Source organism: Trichechus manatus, unplaced genomic scaffold, assembly GCF_000243295.1.
Source record: "Trichechus manatus latirostris isolate Lorelei unplaced genomic scaffold, TriManLat1.0 scaffold00030, whole genome shotgun sequence".
In the NCBI taxonomy this organism is placed as follows: Eukaryota; Metazoa; Chordata; class Mammalia; order Sirenia; family Trichechidae; genus Trichechus; species Trichechus manatus.
Genome location: NW_004443966.1, coordinates 18,594,838 through 18,619,376, shown reverse-complemented (window position 1 = coordinate 18,619,376; position 24,539 = coordinate 18,594,838). Strand labels below are relative to the sequence as shown.

General features: G+C 36.7%; 1 protein-coding gene across 1 annotated transcript in view; it reads right to left on the bottom strand.

Moving 5' to 3' along the window:
• Window positions 1–24,539, bottom strand: part of NEO1 (neogenin 1) — a 216,027-nt gene that overhangs the window by 150,218 nt on the left and 41,270 nt on the right. Inside the window, exons 2-4 of the mRNA XM_023729866.1 lie at window positions 14,221–14,678; window positions 6,694–6,969; window positions 5,866–6,019 (exon numbers count right to left, since the gene is read on the bottom strand). Coding sequence (XP_023585634.1) covers window positions 5,866–6,019; window positions 6,694–6,969; window positions 14,221–14,678 — 888 coding nt within the window. The remainder of the gene's footprint in view (window positions 1–5,865; window positions 6,020–6,693; window positions 6,970–14,220; window positions 14,679–24,539) is intronic.

Sequence of the window (24,539 nt, the reverse complement as noted above, 5' to 3'; positions counted from 1 at the left end):
CTGTTGTACATAGGGTCGTTATGAGTCAGAACCTAACAACAACAAACAAACAATACCAATCTGTTTTTTAATTAGTATATTGAGACACTTACATTTAATGTACTGATATACTGGGGTTTAAGTCTGCCATTTTATTATTTCTTGCTGCTGTTGTTTCCTGTTTGTTCTCTTTTTTCATTTTCTTGCCTTCCTACGGGTTACCTGAATATGTTTACAAATTTCACTTTGTTGTAGAAAATGTTCTAAAATTGTGGTGAATTATATCTCAATAAAGTGGTTATAAAAATTCCATTTTGAAATATCTACAGTGTTTTTGAGTATATCTTTTAGTGGTTGCTCTAGGTATTTGTGTGTGTGTGTGTGTGTGTGTGTGTGTGTGTGTGTGTGTATCTTACCACAGTCTACTGATGTCATCATTTTACCAATTCAAGTGAAGTGTAGAAACCTTACCACACTCCTTTACATACCTTAACCTCTCTTGTTTGTAGCTGTCTTAAATATATCCTCTATATACATTTACAGGCACATCAACAATGTTATAATTTTTGCTTTAAATCATTAAATAATTTAGAAAATTTAAGAGAAGGAAAACCTATATGGGTAAAATGTTTACCCATATTTTTGCTAAGTATATTCTTTCTTCCTTCCTGATGTTCCCAGTTTCCTTCCTTTATCATTTCCTAACTGTTTAGGGAACTTGCTTTTGGCATGCTTTTAAGATAAGCCTGCTGGTGACAAATTCTCTTAATTTTGCTACATCTGACAACATCCTGATCTCACCTTCATTGCTAAAGGATATTATTGCTGCACATAGGATTCTGGGTTCTCTTATTTCAGCAGTTGAAAATGTTGTGCCACTTCTTTCTGCCATCTATGGTTTCTGATCAGAAAAATGCTGTCATTCAGATTGTTTCTCCCCCTATAAATAAGTTATCACTTCTCTCTCAAGGTTTTCAAGGTGTTTTTGTTTATCTTTAGTTTTTACAAGTTTGACTATAAGGTACCTTTGTATTTATCCTGTTCAGAATTTGCTCAACTTCAAAGTTTTAAAAAGGATAATATATATAAAAATACAGACCCCCCCCCAAAAAAAAAAGTTATCTACAGTAAAAAATGAAATTTGGGAAGTTTTCAGCCATTTATTTCTTTGAGTACTTTTTCAGTCCCGTACTTTTCTCCTTCCTTCCAGGACTCCAATGATACAAATTTTAGATCTTTTGTTTCACAGGTCCCCAGGGTTTTTGTTTGTTTGTTTGTTTTTTAATTATTTTTTTTTCTCTGCTGTTCAAATTGGGTCATTCTCTATTATTTTATCTTCCAGTTCACACATTCTTTCCTCTGTCCCCTCCATTCTGTTGTTGAGCCCATATACAGAGTTTTTTATTTCAATTATTGCATTTTTCAGTTCTAAAATTTCAATTTGGTTCTTCTTTATAGCTTCTATTTCTTTGCTGAGATATTCTATTTTTTCATTTGTTTCAAGTATATTCATAATTGCTCACTGAAGCATTTTTATGACAACTGTTTAAAAATCTTTGTCAGGTAATTCCTATGAGGTGGAGCTCAGACATACTTCCACTCTCCAACCTTTTTACCTATTCTGACACCAGCCCTCCTCCCATGGCATTCTCTACTTCTTTGCTGGGTTTAATAATCCGTTGCAACGGCCACGTAAAACTCACAGACCATATTTACAGTTAAGGAGTTTATTAAGGAAGAGGGTACTACTCGAGATCACGATCAGGGAGCAAGTAGGCAAAGTTTCCTTTCTTCAGTGCAGGACAGCTCTGTCAGCAATTCTTGGCCATGAAGGCCTCCTCTTGGCCCCCTGAGGACAGGTTCCTCTTGGCCCTGCCGTCTGTCACCATTGGTTCTACCGCTGGGCCCTCCCAGGCCTGTTGCCATCAGCTCTGCCGCTGGGTCCTTTCCAGGGCTCTTGCTGTCTTCAGTGTTACAGTCCTTGACTGTGTTACAGCTCTTTTAGGAGGTCTCTTACCTCCTCTCTCTCTGCTTCTTCTCTCTTCCTTCAGCATCTTCTTGCTGATTCTCTTCCTGCTTCCTTCTGTCTAAAAAACTTTTGTGGGGCTGGCTGCTTAAATACACAAACTCCTTGTCAATTTCAAGGCATAGCACTGACACCAGGACCACAAACTGACCAATCGTCTCAGTAGGCCACGGAGAGTTCATTTGCATAGTAGGCTACAACTCACCTCATCTGCATAGTCTATTGACCAATCTCTGCAAGGTACATACCAATCACATGGCAGGCTACACCTCAGGACCAGACAAAAAGTAGCAAACCAAATTGTTTACAGCTTGCCCAGGAAACGTCAATCAACTTGGACAAAAGTAGCAAACCCTCTGAGGTAGGAAGTAAGGCAAAGGTAACTCCTCAAGGTTCAGGGGGAAAATCTCTCAATTGTTTTTCCAAAGAACCAAGGCAAAAGGCCACATAAAGGAACTCATTTCACCACAATGAGGCAAAAATAAAACCCAGGGAATTCACCATCATGTTGTTTTTTGGGTTCCAAGGTCCCTAGCCATTCTGCCTTCATACACAGTGTTTCAGTCTTCTTTTGTTTATTTTATATATAATGTCTAGGGTTTTTTAGTTACACTTAGTGGAAGGAAAGAAAAATATCTACTCCATCATCCTGGAAGTCCTCCTTTTTAAAAAAAAAATCTAATTTTTCTACTGTCAAATATATAACATCAGGCATTTTTATAACCTGTCCCTTTGCAGGTTGGTTCTAATCTGTCATTCCACTAAAAGACAACATTATTTGATTACTAAATTGCATTTTGCTGTCAGTCACCTTGCATAGTAGCATTTGTGTTTTCTGAAAATTATCTCCCTTTGAAATAGAACTATTCAATGAATGGGATCCATTTCCACTCCACTCTTGAATTCAATAGCTATGTTTGGTTGGATCTGAACAAATTTGATCAAAATGTTAAATAAATCTATCAATTCTTAAACATTTATAAAAACCATGGTAATATTTTAAAATATTTATCTTCAAAGAGGTCTTAAGATTAGTAATAGAGAAGAATGTCTTATTATTTAAGATATTTTTACTAGACCCAGCCTAGCACAATCTAGATTTCTAGCTACATTTTTTCTTTTTGAATTTCTATATTTCTAATTTGGGGTTTAAATAATTTATCAACTAGGCCTTATCTCTATAGGGCTCTTGCAGAAACAAAGATAATTCTGAGTAATTAATTACCTACATCTAAAGTGAGATACTCCTGTGTTTCATTCACTTACTTATATTTTCCTATATTACATTCAGTCATTCAACCACAAGATATCCACCACCATCCCCATTATGTGCCAAGCACTGTGTCAGAGTCTGGAAAGATCAAGGTGAACTAGACCAACACCGTTCTGCTTTCTGCTTTTATATTCCTATGAAGTTTCCTGAGACAGTGATATACCAAGGCAGTGCTTCTAAAACTTTTCCACCACATAATCCAAGTATTCAGGAGCCTAGAGAACTAGGCAGAAAAAAGTCTATTCAATCTTAAAAGTCTCCTGATTCATCCTCAAAATTTAAAGGAACATCACTAACCACAATATAGTGACATTTGCTTTAATTACAAAAACAAAAAATATCTTTAAATAAATTGAGTGTTCCAGGAAGATATGTAATATTTATACTATGATTTATGTATCCCTGACCCACCCAGACCCCATTCTGAGAATCACTCTAAGAGAACAATTCTCTAAACACTATATAAAATATCAATCTTACCTCTACCTCTCTAAGCATCCCTGTAGCATTTATCATAAACGGACACTTTACATATAAATTTGACTATTGTCTGACTCCTCCCCACTAGAATGTAAACTCCATAACACCAAGAATTCTACTTGGTTCCCTACTCTACTCCCAGTACCTAAAACAGTTACTGACTTAGCATTCAATAAATACTTGTTAAATAATTATTGAATAAACAAAAATTATAGAAATCCTCATTTAAATTATGTAAATCATCATTAACTCCTGTATCTATTATCTTTCTTCAGAAAGTCCTTCTGGGATAATAAAATATAATTTTAAATAACCAATTTCAGCTTTCCTACTGATAAAAGTTTTAACATGTAGCCAATTAAAATTTCTGCTCCTTGAGTGTGAAACTTTAATCTCCCATTTCAAAGTTCCCTCTCTTTCAGTTAGCAAAAGTTTAAATTAAAAAAAACAAACAAACAAAAAAACCTCTTGAAATCTCTGTATAATAGTTAACTGGGAAGAGGAGAAGGAAGGAAGGAGGCAAAATATGGGCACTAGTTGGTGACTAGATGGGAGCTGAGAACGAAATTAGGTGGCACCAGAGATGACACCATCAGTTTTGCTAACGGAACATGCGAGGAACAATCTGATTACATTCTATCATCCCCACTGATCACAAAGGTTGATCACCCAGCTAAGGAGACAGATACCCCTTTCCATGTCTTGGCTACCAAGCCACACAGATTAAGTGTCTGGTCACTTTTGATTACCTAGTTGGAAACACCAGACCTGCTCAGTCTAACTCAATAGCCACTAGCCACATGTGGCTACTAAACACTTGAAATGTGGCTCATGTGACTGAGGAACTGAATTTTTAATTTTAATTTAAAAACTGCAACAGCATAAAAATCTTTTTTTCACTACACACAAGCTTTATTGTTTTGGTAGAAGTACATTTCACTTTAACCATTCCATTGCATAAATATTACTGCTGTAGTGCACAAGCACTCTTTATTTTAATATAAAACCAAACCAAACTCATTGCCATCAAGTCAATTCTGACTCCTAGTGACCCTACAGGATGGAGGAGAACTGCCCCACAGGGTTTCCAAGGAGCGGCTGGTGGATTCGAACTGCCGACCTTTTGTTTAGCAGCTGTAGCTCTTAATCACTATGTAACCAGGGTTTCCTATTTTAATACGGCTACCGTAAAATTTTAAATTACATATGTGTCTTGCATTATATTTCTATTGGGAAGCACTGCTCTAGACAAGTAGTCCTAAACTGGGAGCGATTCTGCCTCCCCAGAGGATATTGAGTAATATCTAGAGACATTTTTGACTGTCACCACTTGGGGTGCTGTTGATAGCTAGTGATCGAGGCTAGGAGTGCTGCTATAAATCCTAGAATGCACAAGACAGTCCTCCAACAACAAAGAATTATCTGGCCCAAAATGTCAATAATATCAAGCTTAAGAGACCCTGCTCTAAAGCATCCAACTACAAGTCATAGATTTGCTGTCAGAAACAAAATACATATCCCATTACCACCACCACCACCGCCCCAGTACTTTTATCACAATACAACTGAGAAAAGCACATATTACTTCAAGAAACAATGAAGAGGATGAAAGGCATGACAGGGTGGCTGGTGTTAACTGAGATGACTTTTGTGGAAGAGGAAGAATTTGTAATGACAGCAGAAGGCAGGCACGATTTTATAAGGCAAAAGGATAAGAAGCACATTTTGTTATATTGTCTGAACAAAGGAAAAACTACAATCGACAGAATGCATACGACAATGAGTGAGAAGACTCAGGCTAGTCAGGACCGGAAGCTCTTGCAACAATTTAAGGAAGGCTGTCCCAAGCCTTATGCTAAGTAAATGCAGCTTCAGAAAGAACAAATGGAAATAATTATCTCTTAATATTTTGAAAGCAGCTTTTTCTTTAAACATCCTTACCAGATACAGCTTATATAAATGTATTTCAAGGATGACATATGAACATTCTAATGTGTTTAAATAAAAATAAAATAGACAATCATTGTTCATTAATCGATAGTCTCAAATAGGATTAGACTAAGCCTCAAGATAAGGCTGAAAAGGCTTTTAGGCCGACAACATTTACCTTTCCGTGTCAAGCGTGTCCTCATTTTTCATCCATCTAACGGTTGGAGGAGGAAGTCCCGAAGCAACACACGGCAACACTGCACTCTGACCAATGACTCTGACTAAGGAAGACGGTTGTTTCAAAAACATCAAGTTTGATGTAACTTCAGGATCTAGCAAAAGTATACATAAGTAAAAGACAATAATTATGAAATCACTTAACCACTTTAATGATGAAGAATAGTTAATTCTTATTCAGTCTGTGTGGCTTTGTGTGACAAAGCACATTTTAAGTAAAAATGACAAAGAGAACTCCATTTAAATTAGTAATATTTCTTAGTACCTTTTATGTGCAAAGCATTGTGCTAGGCTCTGAGGTTCTTAAAGATAAGTTACAGCTCCTGCTTTCAGGGTGCTTATTGGTCAACTGGAGGAAATGTAACATGAATCTCTCATGTTAAAAGATAAGATAAAGTAAATGCCACATGAGTGAGTCTGATTCTTACAAGTGAAAGGAACTATAAAAAGCACTGTATTTTGGGACAGTAGCAGAAGACAGACACTTGACAAAAGACACAGTACTAATGTTTCTTTGGCCAAGGAGAATGTGCTGTTAGATACTGAACATACTTTTTTGCTGGACAGAGTTTTACTGATTAATGTATTCATTAAAGATCAAATCTTTCTGGCATATTTTCTTCTTTTTACCCCTGTAAGAAATTGAGACTCCTTATGCTGACAATAACACACCACACCATATATTAATAGCACTTATTAAAAAAATCTAAAGAACAATTTTTAGCCATTAATAAATCTAAAAACATGAGTCCTGATAATGAGTTAATACCTGGAAGAACCTTCAATTCAGCTTCATCACTAGACTTTGGTGGCCCACCACTTTCAACTACGCAGCGATAAAGTCCCTCATCTCCTTCAGTCACATTGCTGATGACCAGAGTTCCACTTGGAAGTTTGATAACTCTGTCATCCAGAAGAATGGGCTGTCGGTTCTGTTCCCACCTCACAAATGGGACCAAATCTGCATTAACGTCACAATTCAGAATTGCACTGTTCCCAGCATAAGCAGAGGAAGGCTCTGGCTGACTGGCAAATCTTGGAAGACCTGGACGATAAAAGAAAAAAAGAAATAAAATGTAGTTAAGCATTACTGAAAAATACACTCATGGAGACCAGGATCAAGTCAGTCTGGGTAGCCACAATATGTGGCAGAGACAGGGCTGAGAAGAAGGTCTCTGTGGCCAGGAGATTGGTTACATACAGGGATACTGAGCAAATAAGTAAATGTATCAAGGATAATCAGAGTCAGATTTCACACAGGTGGAGAGGCAAGGTATAAATATGGAAAAGGAGAGGGGCAGAATAAACTCCATGGATATTAGACTAGAATTGAGGTATCACTGTAAACTGATGGTTTTATATAATTATAGATAGGTATGGAAATATATATCAACATAAATGACCCAAATGTGTGAAGGATATATACATTTCATATACAATAATTACATACACATTAATTAATATACATATGTTTCCTAGCTATGTCCACTGAGAAGGCCCAGAATCAGTGTTATCCCAGTACAAATGAGTACATACAGTGACCAGATCTTGATTTTTAAATGCCATTTTCCGCTACAAGGAACCAGGGCTCCTTGGAGAAATAGTTAATTCTAGGACTGGAGCAGGAAACGTACAAGATGAGCCTGGAACATCTTGTGACAGAAAGTAAGGAAGGGTCCAAAGAACAATGGAGACATGTCAAAAGGACACAAAAGTCAACTTGGCAGGGAGTTTCTTCTAAACCTGGGATAATCATCATAATGCATTATAACCCGCTGAATAAAACAGGAATCTATGAGTTCACGCTAACAAAAACAAGTAGAGGAAAAGGAAAAGTGTACCTTACAAAAATTAGGAAACCTGAAAAAAATCACCGTTTGGTAACCGCTGTAGTATTATTAATTCAAGGAAGAATCATCAATGGATGCTAAAACTAGTAGGTGAAAGTCTGGTGAGGAACATGATACTTACAGAGTATTAAAGTATCTCTTCCTAAAATTGTTAGGTGGCACTGAGTCACTTTCAACTCACAGTGACCCTATGTACAACAGAATGAAACGCTGCCGGTCCTGTACCATCCTCACAATCATAGCTAATACTTATTACTAATTAATACAAGTATAAAATAGTTATTAGCTTTACACTGGAGAATTATGTCACAGACCATCATTGTTGCTGTCTGCCATCAAGTCAATTCCGACTCATAGTGATGCTATAGGACACAGTAGAACTGCCCCATAAGGTTTCCTAAGCTATAATCTTCACAGAAGCAGATCTCCAGGTCTTTCTCCCACGGAGCTACTGGTGGCTTCAAACTGGCAACTTTTCAGTTAGGAGCTGAGCGCTTAACCACTGCACCACCAGGGCTCTGCAGACCATCATAACCAAGAAATAAAAGTTAACAGAACAAAACATCACAAGCTTCCTGATATGATGTACTGAAAAGAACACAACATCACTTCTGTGGTATCCCTCCCCAAATGCAAAACCTGAATCTATTCATGAGAGAAAAACAAACTCTAAACGAGAAACATTTTACAAAGTAACACTTTAAACATCAAATTCATGAAAGACAAACTGAAAAACTGTTCACTGTTCCAGGTAAGAGTCTAAAGCAACACAACAAATAACTGATTCATAATCCTGGACCAGAAAGGAAAGAGGGGAAAAGAAGTTTCTGCTTTTGCTTTCTACTATAAAGAACAATATTGAGACAATCACTGTAATCTGAATGGCATCTATAGTTTAGACGGTAGTATTGTATTAAAGTTAATTTCCTGGTTTTGATGTCTGTAAGGTGGTACAAACGGTTTGCATTACAATGCTAACCAAAAGATTGGCAGTTTGAACCCACCTAGCAGCTCCACAGAAGAAAAGACGTGGTGATCTGCTTCTGTTACCATTACAGCCAAGAAAACCCTATGGAGCAATTTTACTCTGTAACACTTGGGGTCGCCACGAGTTGGAATTGGCTCAATGGCAACTCACAACAACCGTGGTTATGTAAGAGAAGGTCCTTGTTTTAGGAAACAGACACTAAAGTATTTAGGTAGGTGTACAGGGTCACTACAAGCTGGAATGGAATCGCCTTGACGACAGTGAGTTTATTTTGTTTGTTTGTTTAATGTTGTTAAAGAAGCCCTGCTAGTGCAGTGGTTAAAGCACTTGGTTGCTAACGGAAACGTCAGCAGTCAAACCCGCCAGCGACTCCACAGGGAAAGATGGGGCAGTCTGCTTCCATAAAGATTACAGCTTTGGAAACCCTATGGGGCAGTTCTACTCTATCCTATAGGGTCGCTGTGAGTCGGAATCGACTCGATGGCAACAGGTTTTGGTTTCTTCAGTTTTTGTTTCATGGGGCAACACGTCTGCAACTTAACTCTTAAACCTTCAGAAAAAAAGTGTGTGTGTGTATACTGGGAAAGGAGAGGAAATAATAAGGAAAATGCAGTAAATGTTATCAGGGAATCTGGATGAAGGGTATACAGGATTTCCTAGTTCTATTCCTGCAATTATTCTGTAAATTTGAAATTATTTCAAAATAAAATGTTAACAAAAATGTAGCCATAAGTATTCTATAAATGGAACTGAATGTAGTGGCTAGGAGCATCCGTTCTGGAGCCACATAACCTAAATCTGAATCCCAACTCCACCACTTTGTGGCTGTGTGAATTTAGCAAGTTACTTAACTTCTCTCTAAACCTAAATTTCTCCACCAGTAGTAATAAGAGAATAATAAGGGGCCTATTTCATAGGGTTGTTAAAAAAGATTAAATACATAGATAAATAATCCATATATAGCATGTTCTTAGGTGCCGTCAAACAATGTTCCTCTGCTATTCATAGGGTTTTCACTGGCTAATTTTTTTCAGAAGTAGACCACCAGGTCCTTCTTCCTAGTCTGTCTTAATCTGGAAGCTCTGCTGAAACCTGTCCACCACCCATGGGTGACCCTGCTGGTATGTGAAATACCGGCAGCATAGCTTCCAGCATCGCAGCCAGCATGTAAGCCACCACAGTACGACAAACTGACAGCCGTGTGTGGATACACAGCATAGTGCCTATAATAACAAACAGATACTAGCTATTATTATTATTAACAATAATAGTATCTGAAAAGTGACTCTGAAATGCTCAGTGTGCAACAGAATGTTTCTTTAAAGACTAACAAACATTAAATCATAAGAAACGATTCCAGGTTTTCTAGTTTTATGATGGTGAATTCATTCAAATGTCAATGATACACTTATAGTTTTCTAGCCCTGCTACAAATTTTTTCTCATTTTTTATTCCAAGGGGATTTCTGAAGGAAAGAAATAAAGCTATAACTGCCTAAATATCTACTTTTATGAAACCAGTAATTAGAAGAAATTAACGAAGATAAACACAGAAACTAATAAAGAAAAAATTCTTAAATAAAACCAAGAGACAGTTAAAGCAAAAAAAAAAAAACAAAAAAACAAAAAAAAACCTCCCTCTTGAGATCTCACAAAGATGAGTAGTTTTTAAAAATATAAACCTACAACAACATATCGGGAATCAGTAGACAAGAGATTTCAAAAAGTCTGTGAAGAGGGAAAGCAGATGGAGGAATGAGTAACTGACAGAGGCAGGAAATGCTGCAGCTTCCTGTGCTCCCAAGAAGGAAGCCAGTTTGTCCCATTGCCTATGGAGAACTGCAGGAGAAAACAGTCGGAGGGAGTGAGACATAGGCCGGACAAAATGTATGTAGACTACCCCATTCCCCACCCTTGGGCACCAAACACCCACAGCCAGGCTACTGACCAGCAGCAGAGCAGAAATCTGTGTTGTACAGAAATGACAGCCCAGAAAACAATACCTCTCATAGTTAATTCTGCGAGCTGTCTACTTAGTGTGCTTTTAGAAATTTCCCTTCTTACTTTCTCGACCCAAATCAGTTTCTATTGGTTGCAACCGAAGAATCCTAACCAATAGTCTTTTTGAATGGCAATGTGGCAATTTTTAAAATAGCTGTATTGAGATCTAACTTACGTACCATAAAGTACCATTTTAAGTGCACAATTCAACAGCTTTTAGTATATACACAGCTGTCCAACTATCACCACAATCTAATTTTAGAACATTTTCATCACATTCCAAAAAGAAACCCTGTGCTTCCTAGCAGTCATTTCCTATCCCCTAAGCCCACCCTCCCCACCACTCAGCCCTCAGCCCTAGACAGCCACTAACCTACTTTCTGTCTGTATAGATTTGCCTGGTCTGGACATTTTGTATATAAAATTATATAATATGTGCTCTTTTGTGTCTGGCTTCTTTCACTTAGCATAATGTTTCTGAGGTTCATCCATGTTATAATATACATCAAGACTCCATTCTTTTTTACTGCCGAATAATATTCTACTTACTGCATGGATATACCATGTTTTAGTTATCCATTCATCAGTTTATGGACATTTAAGTTGTTTCCACTTTCTGGCTATTATAAATAGTGCTGTTATGAACATTCATGTGCAAATTATACGGACAGATATTTTAATTTCTCTTGGGTAGATACCTAGGAGTGGAATTACTTGTAACTCTATAGCAAACATTTTGAGAAATTGCCAACTAATATCTTTTTAAATTACAAAAAAAAGGTATATCCTATAATCCAGCAATCTCAATTCTAGTAATCCATTCTACAGAAATAAAGATTTGCAAAAATTTGTTCACTACAGCATTGCCTATAACGCAAAATTTTTTATCCACCTAATTGTTGATCATAAGAGAATTTTTAAATAAATCATAGTGTATTTACAGAATGGATACTATGTAACTATTTAAAAGAACTTCTATTCATCCTTAGCTTAGACACTACTTCGTCCTGATACCCAAGGGTTAAATGACTCTCCTCCAGAACCCTGTTTGTGGTCGCCACAGAATTTACCACCTTGCGTTACAATAATTCCGTTTACTCAGAGATTGGGTCAAAAGATTATTCCCGAAGGACAGGAAAGCTAAGAGGAAGAATGGAGAAACTCAGTGGAGAAGAAAGAGAGGAAATGCAGACGGGAAAGGATTTACAGCCAATGAGGAAATCATGAGCAAAGTCCAGGAGGCAAAGAATGAAGGGAACTGAAAACATTCCGTATTGCTGGAGCTTAAAAACGGGGTGAGGGTGGTTGCGGGGGAGGGGTAGGATCAGAGGCAGGGTGGAATGTTAAAAAATGAGGCTGGAGAAGTGGGGGCCAGCTCATGAAAGGTCTCAAGAGGTCTGTTAAAAAGTTTAGATGTCAATTTGAGGTTACTGGAAAGCCACTGAAGGGTGAAAAAGAGTGCTCTGACCACTGTGCGGAGATTGGACAGGAGGAGAGCAAGAATGAGGGGGCAGAGTTATAAGGCTGTGGAATAACCCAGTGAGCAATGCGGAGTAACCAACTCAAGTATAGAGAAATTACAGAGAATCAGGATAGCTTAGAGGAAGGGATCAAGAATGAAGCCCAAATACGAGACATTTAAGAATATAAATGATACACAGAAGCTGCCTTAAATGAAAGTATTGAGGCAGTCATTATGCTAATTTATCAAACATGTTGGAGAAAGCCTGGCAAACAGATGTTAAAGAAACAGAAATTGCAAAAAGGGACAATTTTTTTCCCTTTTTACTTTTCCATCTTCAATCTGCAGCTGTAGAATAATTACAGTGGCTTTACATCAAACCCAAATTCAACTTTGAGAAAAAGAGCCACTGTGCTTTGAATGAACGAGCAAACACACACCCTGGGGTGAGAATGAGATGGGAGACCATGACCCTGGAGTTGGGATCAGACGGAAAACTACTCCGTCAGTCAGATTCCATTTTCACTTGCTAGTATCTCACCCAGGTGAGTGCAAATACAGGACTTAAAGATCATACAATTTTTGTACACCATGACACTGTGTTAACAAAAACCAACTACTTCATCTGGTACACAACTGACAATCTGATGTGAGAAACAGTGCCACTGTCTACTATATAACAGGCATGACTTATTTTACAACTTTCTGCTCTCTTCCTTAATATACATATCCTATCGACTTTTTACTACTGTAGTAATTCATGATGTCATTTATTTGGTTAATGCATAAAGGAACTATATACTGGCTATATGGAAAATTATACAAAACCATACTAAATGGTCTATGTTGGGTAGGATAAAAGTTAGCAATCAAAGTGACTCAATTCTCCTATACTATTACTTCCCTGCCATTTCCAAGTTTAAAAAAAAAAAAAAACTGACTCTGTACAATTCAAGTTAGTCTCTCATACAAAAATTTATACATTGTTATGTGACCCTAGTTGCTCTCTCTGTACTGTGACAGCACACTCCTCCTTTCCACCCTTGACTTCCCATGTCCGTTCAACCAGCTCCTGACCCTCTCTGCCGTCTCATCTCAGCTCCGGACACAAGCTGCCCAGTTAGTCTCATGTATCTACTTGAGCTAAGAAGCACACTCTTCACGAGTATCACTTTATGTCCCATAGTCCAGTCTAATCTTTGTCTGAAGAGTTGGCCTCGGGAATAGTTTCAGTCCTGGACTGACAGAGAGTCCGGGGGCCATGCTTTCTGGGGTTCCTCCAGTTTCAGTCAGACTGGTCTTTTTACCAGAATTTGAGTTCTGCACCCCACTTTCCTCCTGCTCTATCAGGCACTCTCTGTTGTGTTCCCTGTCAGGGCAGTCACTGGTGGTAGCCGGGCACCATCTAGTTCTTCTGGTCTCCGGCTGATGCAGTCTCTGGTTTATGTAGCCCCTTCTCTCTCTTGGGCTAATACTTTCCTTATATCTTTGGTGTTCTTCATTCTCCTTTACTCCAGGTGGGTTGGGACCAATTGATGCATCTTAGATGGCCACTCACTAGCTTTTAAGACCCCAGACACCATTCACCAAAGTAGGATGCAGAACATTTTCTTAATAAACTTTGTTACGCCAATTGACCTAGATGTCCCCTGAAATCATGGTCCCCAGACTCCCATCCCTGCTACTCTGTCCCAAAGTGTTTGGTTGTATTCAGGAAACTTCTTAGCTCTGGTTTTGACTTGGTACTTCTGATAGTAACTTTAACCCCTCTAAATCCTCAGATAAGTGGAAAAGTACTACAGTTTATTTCCTACAGTACAAACTATAGCAAGCCCCAGCACGGTCACATACATACATGGAGTATATGCTCAATTGATATTTGTTAAATGAGTGTATTTGTTGTTACCAATTAAATGAAAACTACTGGATAATACTGCTTTTACCACGATTTACTATTTACAGAAATTTAAAAATACAAACAAATTACTTAACTAACCTGCTACTGTGAGTTTGGCTGTTCTGCTGACAATAGTTCCAAGACTCTCAACGGTGGCCACACACTGATAATAACCTTCATCAAGTTTATTGTGTTTGGAATGCACCACATTGCTGATAAATAAAGATCCATCTGGGAGAAGTTGGCGTCGATCATCTGATACTAAGTTTAAAAAAGTTCCATCTTTTTTCCATTCAATTTTTGGAGAAGGCTCAGAATATGCTGAACAGTTTAATATAACAGAAGAGCCTCGAATTGAGAGTGTATCCACTGGCTCCACCAGAAAATAAAATGGAGTGAATGTTCGAATGCTGGCTCCTACAACAACAACAAAAAACAAAAACAAAGTTAAGCAAAATCTTCTGTTATTTCTGTAGGAAAATATAACATGTGCAAAAATTATGCTTAAATGGTTATGCTCTTTGAGCAAGATATAAATATACAGGCAGTCCCAGAATCTGAACGAGTTCCATGCCTAAATCTGTCTTTAAGCCAAATTTGTATGTAAACTGAAACAGGTACAGTTCATATCTAACATCAGTTAGTCAAATGTTTGCGTTAGTATATGGTATATAGTGTACCTTTCTATGCATAAAAAATATTAAAGAAACACGTCCAGATACATTAAAACATCTTTAACATAATACAGTAACAATGTTTTGATATGCATTGCAAAGTAGCACCCACTTGTTATCATGAACCATTGTATATACCTCAAATTTTTTACGTAATAGGCTTTAAGGGGGGTTGGTTTGTAGCTACAGGTTGTACAAAAGTCCGATGTTCGTAAGCTGGGGACTGCCTGTAGTCATTTCACTACTAATGAATAAAAATTTACTTTTTACTAGTAAACCAAAAGCTGACCCACTTAGAAAAAGGACATTAGAAAAAAAAGACCCTGATAAGTAAGCTAATCAGGCCTTGTTAGATGCTATGAATATCTCTAGTAAAAGTTGTATTTCAAGTTATACAATAAAATTTTTTAATATTAAAATTATTGTATTCAAATTTTCTATGAAACATAAAGGAGAGAAAATTAAAATGATTATTTGTTAATAAGGTATCTTTTCTATACTTAATGGCCATTTGTATATTTTTCATAAATTCACTATATATATACTTTCTAGTGCAGTATTCATCCTATTGACTTAAAAAGCAATCTTTGGGCACAGCTATCATGTTTTGCAAATATTCTTTTTTCCATTTTGACTTTATGATTTTTATCATAAGAAAAAAATTTAACTACATAAAATTAAATCTGTCATACTCTGAAGGCCTTCTTCATCCCAAGATTATTAAACACTCCAGCCTTGTTTTCTTCCAATACTTTTGTGGTTTCATTTTTTACATTTACTCTTCATCTAGAATTCATTTTTATATAAAGAGCATTGTTTGGATCAGCTTAATTTTTCTGAATCCCTGGCAAGTTGTTTCAACACAGAAAGAACAAAATGTAAAGGAAACATTTGTTATAGACCTTATATTCTGAGCAAGGGAAATCTTTCCAATTTAAAGGTCTACCTGTTTTCCTCCAAAAAAATTACTAAACAACTCCCTTGTGAACAACTCAATTTATAATCAGATGAAACAAAAACTGTTTTCAAACATATACAAGCAGCTCTTCATAATTTATTTACATTATCCAGCTAAGAATGGTACTAATTCAGTACTATAAGATGAATCGCTCTAAATCAACATGACACATACTGGCAAAGGGGAAGGAAATAATATTCAATTGTTTTAAAATTTTTCCAACACTTAACAATGATAAGCAAATTCCAAGCAGTCTAATCACACTTCCCCAAACACCATAAAGGGGTGCTGGAAAACAGTTTCAGGTGTCCATCCTTGGTTGATGAATATGAAATTGATTTTTCAAGTCTTAAAATTCTTGAAAATGAGCTTAGGAATTTTTCGGAAGTAATGTGAAGTTAGTTTACTTCTCATTACTATACAAATTTCATTAATTTAATGGAACTATGGGGAAATAAATCAAAAATATAAATTTAAGGGCAGTACAAAATGATAGCTAAATTAAGAGAAATTACTTTTATATTTTTCCTGTATAACTATTAAATATCTACTATACTACTCGAATTTAAACAACTCAGGTACTTAAGAGAGATAAATACATTAAATTGGCAGTCAAAAATATGCATTTTAACAATTTAAAATATTTTATTATATATGTTAATAGACTAATTTAATTTTAAAATTAGAATAAATTTTTTGTCAATTGAAAAATACAAAAAAATACCTACACTAATTTAAATATTTTACAGGTTAACGTTCTGTCTTACTTCTGGATTTTATTTCCTTTTAAAAGTTTATATCCATATCAACCAAGTTGAACAAGAAAGTATACGCACTCAAAAAAATTATACTCATAGAATACTTTATAAATGCCTTTGAAAATCAAGACACTTCATAATTTTACAAAAAAAATCCAATATATATTACTTAGAATACAGTGTTACTTCAGTATTTACGTGTATCATCTTTATATATTTTATTCCTTTAGTAAGAGAGAAGTGATCTAAGATAGCCTCTCTTCACTTAAAACCCTTCAAAGGCTTGCCACTGTCTTTTATATAAAAATCTAAATAAACTCCTTAACTGGACTTCAGTGTTACTATGTGATCTGGCTGCCCATTCTCCAACTTCATCATTCTCTTCACACTTTCTAAAACATGCTGGATTCCCTTCAGTTCCTCTACAGCTTCTGCCCTCTTCACATAAGCTATTCCCATCACCAGCCTTTCCAGTTAACGCCTTCCTTCACGCTCAACCTAAACATCACTTTCTCAGAAATGCTGTCTGTCCCTGGTGCCGATAAGGTTAGCTCGCCCTGTTAAAAGCAAGCACGGCATATCTACATAGCATACATACAAAGCACTTAAATAGTCTTAATCTTTAAATATTTGTAAGAACTTGTTTACAACAGAGGTTCCCAAACTATACTGGTTCCTGGTGCTCCTACTAGTTCAGCAATTTTTTTTTTTTTTTTACAGAGTACCTAGACCAAAAAAAAAAAAAAAAACACCAAGCCTACTGCCGTCGAGTGAATTCTGACTCATAGCGACCCCATAGGACGGAACAGAACTGCCCCATAGAGTTTCCAAGGAGCACCTGGTGGATTCAAACTGCCAGTCTTCTGGTTAGCAGCCATAGCACTTAACCATTACACCATCAGGGTTTCCAGAGAGTACCGAGGCCAAAAGAAATACCTAATAGAATCATTTATTACTTAGGTTCAAACCTAAGTATTTACTAAATAAGTATTTACGTCTTAATAATTTAGTAGCCTTTTGGAAAAAATACATAAATTGAAAAAAAGTAATACTTTTATTTCATTTTTAAACTACCACAATTAATTATTATGGGAAGTATGTCTATTAGGTGTTGCATAACTTCTCAAACCTTAGAATCAGACTGGATACTGCCACCCTCATTTCCACGTTGATTTTTGTACAGTACTTGCTTTTTACCACCAAAACCAAACCTGTTGCCATCGATTCTGACTCACAGCGACCACAGTAACCACCTAAAGAGATCATGTTATCGAAAGGAATGTAACATAATCAAATGTTGAAACTGTGAACCATCTTGAGCTAGAAGTTTGCATGGTGTCCAACAGATGTCGCTGTGTTTTCCCTGAAAATCTGAATACCCCTACCCGTTCACTGAGGTGCCCTGGATTATTTCAGGGCACAGTATGGGAACTGCAGGCATGAGATCTATCTTTCTACAGTGTTTAATTCATCATAGTTTCAGTGTCCACCCAGCACAATGGATGGTATCAATCTTTAGATTATATAACCAGACAAGATCTAAAAACTTCCACCGCTTACAGTACTGATGAGACCACAGGTACCATTCCAATACCAGCTATGGAAGAGGACAAGCAAGCCAAGAACAGCCAAGATAATTTTTGAAAAACAAGGCAAAGGGACTCCACTCATCAGTTATCAGTATTTATAAAGCTACAGCAATTAAGCCACCGTAGCCCTGGGGCAGGGATAAATAGAACCACATAACAGGAGAGAGAGCCCAGAAGCACAGCTACATATACGTAGAAACTTGATATGCAATAAAGGTGGCATTTAAATCAACTGGGAAAATGATGAACTACTCAGTAAATGTTCCTAGGGCAACTGGTTATCCTATGGGGGAAAAAGAGATGCCTACCCACAACATGTAATAATGATAAACACTTACGTATTTCTATGTGCCAGACAGTGTTTTAAACACTTTCTATATATTACACTGTCTATATTCATTTATTTAATCTTCACTACTATCTTACAAGATAGGTCCTATTTTCATCTCCATTTTAGAGGGGAAAACTAAAGCATATAAATCTTAAATAACTTGTCCAAGGTCACATAAGTAGTAACAGAGCCAGAGTTTGTAATTCGTTAGTGTGATCTGACCATCACACTGTAATGCCACTCATATACATATACTATGGACTGCCAGAAGAATGAACAAATCTGTCCTGGAAGAAGTATAGCCAGAATGCTCCTTAGAAGGCGGAATGACACGACTTTGTCTTATGTACTTTGGACACTAATCAGCAGGGACCAGTCTTTGGAGACGGACATCACGCTTGGTAAAGTAAAGGGTCAGCGAGAAAGAGGAAGACCCTCAATAAGGTGGACTAACACAGTGTCTGCAATAATGGGCTCAAACATAGCAATGATTGTGATGATGGCACAGGACCAGGCAGTGTTTATTCTGTTGTACACAGGGTCGCTATGAGTCAGAACCAACCTGACTGCACCTAACAACAACAACATACATATATAAAAATATATGCTAGACCTATGAAAAAATGTAAATAATAAAAATCTTAGAAGAAATTTTAGGAAAATACAAGAATAAACCTGAGATTAGGCAACATTTTAAATCAAAATAGGAAACCCCAAAGCTAGAAAAGGTAGATACGCTTCACTTCAACACATTTTTAAAAAAAAACAAAACTATTTTTAATGGCAAAATACCATCAGAAAGCAAAAGAGAAACAATGGAGTGGGGAAAAATATTTATATCATATATATCAGATAAGGAATTTAAAGGGTAAAAATAGAAAACTGGAAAAAATAGAAAAATGGGCAAAATACATGAACTGGAAATTTACAGAAGATGAAATCTCAGTGGTCAATAAGTATATAAAAAGATTCTTAATATCACTAGCAGTGGGAAAACACAAATTAAAGTAGCAATGAGATAGGTATTCTCACCTTTCCGAATTGCCAAAACACTTTGTTTTTGATAAAGCTACTGCTGGTAGGGAGTCAAGGAAAACAGTATTCTCATGCATTGCTGGTGAAAATGTAAATGGTTACAGACACCTGCAACATCAATCTGGGAATATCCACCAAAATTTAAAATACATCTATCCTTCAATCTAACAATCCCACTCGAGGGAATAGATCCCATAGAAATAAAAGCACTAAACTTTAGACTGTATGTACTATAATGATTATTACAACACTCTTTATAGTGACCAAGGGAAAAAAAAGGAAGAACCAAATAAGCACAACAGAAAAACTGTTAAAGAAACTGTGATACATTCATACCTTACTACAGAAGTCAGTAAACATTTTCTGTAAAAGGCCAAACAGTAAACATTTTAGGCTTTGCAGACCATCCAGTCTCTGTCAAAACTACTCAATTCTGCCTCTGCTGCAAAAAAGCAACCTTAGACAAATGGGCAAAACTGGGTTCCAATAAAACTTTATTTATAAGAACAGACTGTGGGATGGATTTGGCCTGTTGACTGTAGTCTGTCGACCCCTGCACTAGAATATTATCCAGCAAAAAATCAGTTAGCTATGTTTCAGTTGATCTGAATGAGTTCTGTGAAAAATGAACAATGCTGTCAAGTGAAAATAAAAAATAATATTAACGTCATATGTACACGACTGTAGGAGCAATGAGAAAGGTAGCAAAGTGTGCACTGCGTTGTTAACCCCTGGTTACTGGGAGGAAAAGGATAGGTGTATGTTTGTGTGTGAGTGTTTGAGGGACAGAGAGAATAAAAATTCCCAACCACGCAGATCTGGTTCCATTTAAGTAAAATTATATGTGTGTATGTAAAACAGTTTCATGATAAAAATCAGCTTGTATGTAAAATCCATTTATAAATATTACATATGTGAATTTGGTAAATGTGGGTGTGTGTTCAAGTTTGTGTGAATACCTAAAGTGATACGTAAAAAGATACAGTTCCGCAGTATTTCAGGATTATCTCAGGGTGGTGGGATTTCGGTTGATTTTTATTTTCTGTAACCTTTGTTGTTTTCAGAATATTTTATGTAAACATAGTATTTATTTAAGCAGAAATAAAGCTATTTTCTTATATATTATGCACAGGAAGAGGACAAAACCCTTTACAGGATAAAAAAATAAGACAATATTTTAATAACATTAGAGTGGGGAAGATAAATTTGTAAGCAAGACATAAAATCTAGAGAAGCCACACAGGAAAAGACTGACAGGTATAATCTGACAAACTAAAAACTTCTATATGGCAAAAATAAAGTTAAAATACCAGTGACAGATGGAACTTCATATCTGAACCATACATAACAGAGAGTCAATATCCAGTGCACAGGCTGAGCTTTTACAAACCCATTGAAAAATAGGCAAAGGACACAAAAATTCAAGGAAAAAGAAGTAAAAATTAAAAGTATGATAAGTTTTACCCACATCAAAAATCCAGGAAATGCAAATTAAAACGATTTCCCATTTTTTCGGAACCATAAAGTAATTTTTAATTAATACTGTTAATGCTGCTAAGGATATGAGTAAAGGGGTTCTCTCAAATATTACTGGTGGGACTGTAAACTGATATAGCCTTTTTGGAGGGAAATTTGGGCAGTATCTATTAAAATTTTTGTATTTCTTTTCCTATGGCTTAGCAATTACACTTTCATTTATTTAAAAAAAAACTTGAACACGTGCACAAAGAAATAATGTTCAAGAACATTTACTATTAGCACTGTTTCTAACAGTGAAAAACTTCAAATAACCTAAGCTGCTATAAAGAATGGCTAAAGTATAATCATACTATAGAATAATATGTGGCTACTTATAAGACTGAGGTATATACTAAGATGGAAGGATTGTAGAGATACATTGTTAAATTTAAAAGATTCAAGTTTCAAATTATGTATAATATTTATCCACATGTTAAAATATGTATACATATGTATACTGTTTCACGTGTGTGTGCACATATTTAAATTGTAAACACACAGGGAAACGTCTACAGGAATAAACACTAAACGTTACAGTGTTTTCTCCTAAGGAGGGTGATGGGATTGGGGTGCTGATGGAGAGTGCTCTTTTTACTCCATCTATTTCTGTATTACTATCTTTAAGAATGAATAATTGCCTATGCATTCTTTTTTGTCATTTTTTTTTAAATAACACAGATTTTTTATTGGTGGTGAATGATCCTTTGTTGGGAACAGTGGATTATTTTTTAAAAGATCTATCACTGTTTTCTTTAACCACTTTTTCTTTGTCATAGTAGAGGGGTTATTGGGCACTCACTCCCTGGCTAACTTTGTATAAAAACTGTCCTATACGTCTCACCAGGGTCCTGATTCCCCATCCACTTAAGTTTGCTTAATTTTAGTTTATTATGGCCAGAGTTACCAGACAACTTGTTTTGAAATAAGCTTAATGATCCTGTCTCATGTCTTCTACATCCCAAGTCTCTTCAAATTTCTCACTTCGTAATGAAGTATCTCACTTCCTGATAGACTATTCCTCACTTTTTGATAGACTATTTCTCACTTCTTGAAAGAATTCCATCTCATGAAAGGAAAATATCCTCAGGGAACTTATTTCATTTGCAATTCTCCCACCCCCAAATATCAATAAATCACATCACTCACTGTACACCTTAACAGCGTGGCCAATAATAATTCTAAATTGTATTGTACCCTGAGTAAAACAATGACATACAGTGTTTGTGTACTGGCAGAAATAAAATTAAATCTATCTGTCTTATTGCCCAACAAAGTTCAAAGTTTGATAGTGGCAGAAATGCAAGGCAGAAGAATAAGCAAGCATTTTTGTATACCTACAAATACAAGCATTCTGTATAATGTTATTCTCATGAGAAAATTGTCTCTTCATTATAAGCCAAAAGACTAGAGTCAAAGGCTAGACTTCATATTTATTTTACTCTTTAATAACTCAAATTTTCAAACATCCTATTCCATGCAACTTCTAAATCTGAAATTCATCCTTCCTGATCCTTTGGCATACACTATTACCAGGCTCTCTTGCTTCAAGTTCTCAATTTATTATTCAAGTTAAAATAGTTTAATATTTAATGGGTGCTACCAAATACATTCACATTATCAAGTAAGAGCAGGCAGCACTTAAGAGTTAACAAATGTTTTCTATCCTGTTTTGCTCCATAAGCCACTGCAGTGATCTCAGGTGACTTGATGAAGTCGTGATTAGGAAAGCAGCAATAGTGACTAACAGCAGTGGGCAGATTTCATAAATATTTAGGGTAGAATCAATAAGCCTTGGAAAACGAATAAATAAGGAAGTGATGGTGAGTAAATGTGAAGTAAAGGCGACAGAAAAGTCAAGATGACTGATAAGTTTCTGGCTTGGACAATGCCTGAATGGTGGTGCCAGACACTGAGAACAGCATACATGGAGAAGATCATGGTGTTAGCTACAACTATGGAGAGACAAAGGTATTTCTGGGACATAGATGTGGAGGATATACAAGCCTGGAACTCAGGAGAGATACAGAATGGAGATGCAGGTTGAAACTGAAGTCACAGGAGAAGACAAGATAGACAAAGGAGTGTACATCTAAAGACAGCTTAAGACCAAATTCTGCAGAAAGCCAACATTTAAGAGACAAGCAGAGAAATAAAGCCTGTAAAGCCACAGGTAAGAGGACAAAAGACCACGGCATCCCAGAAGCCAAAGAAATGCTCAAAAAGGAGGATGAACTGCTGAGACTGACAGACAGATGGACACTCACTCATTGTATTTACATTGAGGTCACCGACAGCCTGGGCAAGAACAGCTTCAGTGCAGCACTGAAGACAGATGCCAGACTGCAATGCACTGAGGAAACAGATGGAAAAGTGAAGCAGTAGAGCCTGTAAAATGCAGAACAGTGCTTCTCGAATTTTAACATGCATACCAATCACCTAGGGATCTTGTTAAAATTCCTATTTGGATCCAGGAGTTCTGGAGTGGAGCCTGAGATTCTGCATTCTAACAAATTTCTAGGTGATGCAAAGGCTGCCAGTCCACAAATGACACTTGAGGAATAAGAAAATAGATAACACTTTCAAATAATTTGGCTGTAAAAGGTAGAGGAAAGATAGGTTAAGTACAGAACTGAGCTTTGTGTCCTTTTACATTCTGTGTACCAGAAGAGAAGCTTGAGCGTACTGAAAAGTTGACAGAAAGAACCAGTAGATAGGGTGAAACAGAAGACTCAGGCAAGAAGAGCATGACTGGGACCCAGGCTTCTGTCAACAAGGGAGTAACGAGGACTGGATTTACCCTCCTGTCTTAGATAACCAGAAACTGGACAAACGCAACGAAGCAATGCTTTTCAGACACCAGACAACAGACAGTCCAGGATTATGACCCCTGAGAGAATGGTAACAAATCAAGGTGAGCTTTAATATCATCCCATCTTAGAGCCTGGAAGTAGTTTCCAGGCCTCAGCACGGGAAAGGGGAAACCAACGAGAGCTTTGCGGTCTCACTGAATCGAAGAAACAGAAATCAGAGCTGGGGAGGCCAAGGTAATTGCAATTGCAAGGCAGTGTACTAAAGAGGAGAGAACTCCAGAGTTTGGGAAAAGTGTGTCCTTGAGACTTTGGATAAGTACTAACGTACCCATGAGGGGACTGAAATGGTACAAAGTATGTTCTCTAACCACAATGGAACTAAACTAGAAATTAGTAACAGATATCTGGAAAATCCTAAAATATTTGGAAATTAGGCAACATCCATAGATCAAAGGAAAAAACTCACATGAGAAATTATAAAATATTTTGAACTTGATGAAAATAAAAATTGTTGTTGTTGTTGTTAGGTGCCGTTGAGTTGGTTCTGACTCACAGGGACCCTAAGTACAACAGAATAAAACACTGCCTGTTCCTGCACCATCCTCACAATTGTTGCTAGGTTTGAGCCCATTGTTGCAGCCCCTGTGTCAATCCATTTCATCAAGGGTCTTCCTCTTTTTCGCTGACCCTCTACTTTACCAAGTATGATGTCCTTCTCCAGGGACTGATCCCTCCTGATAACATG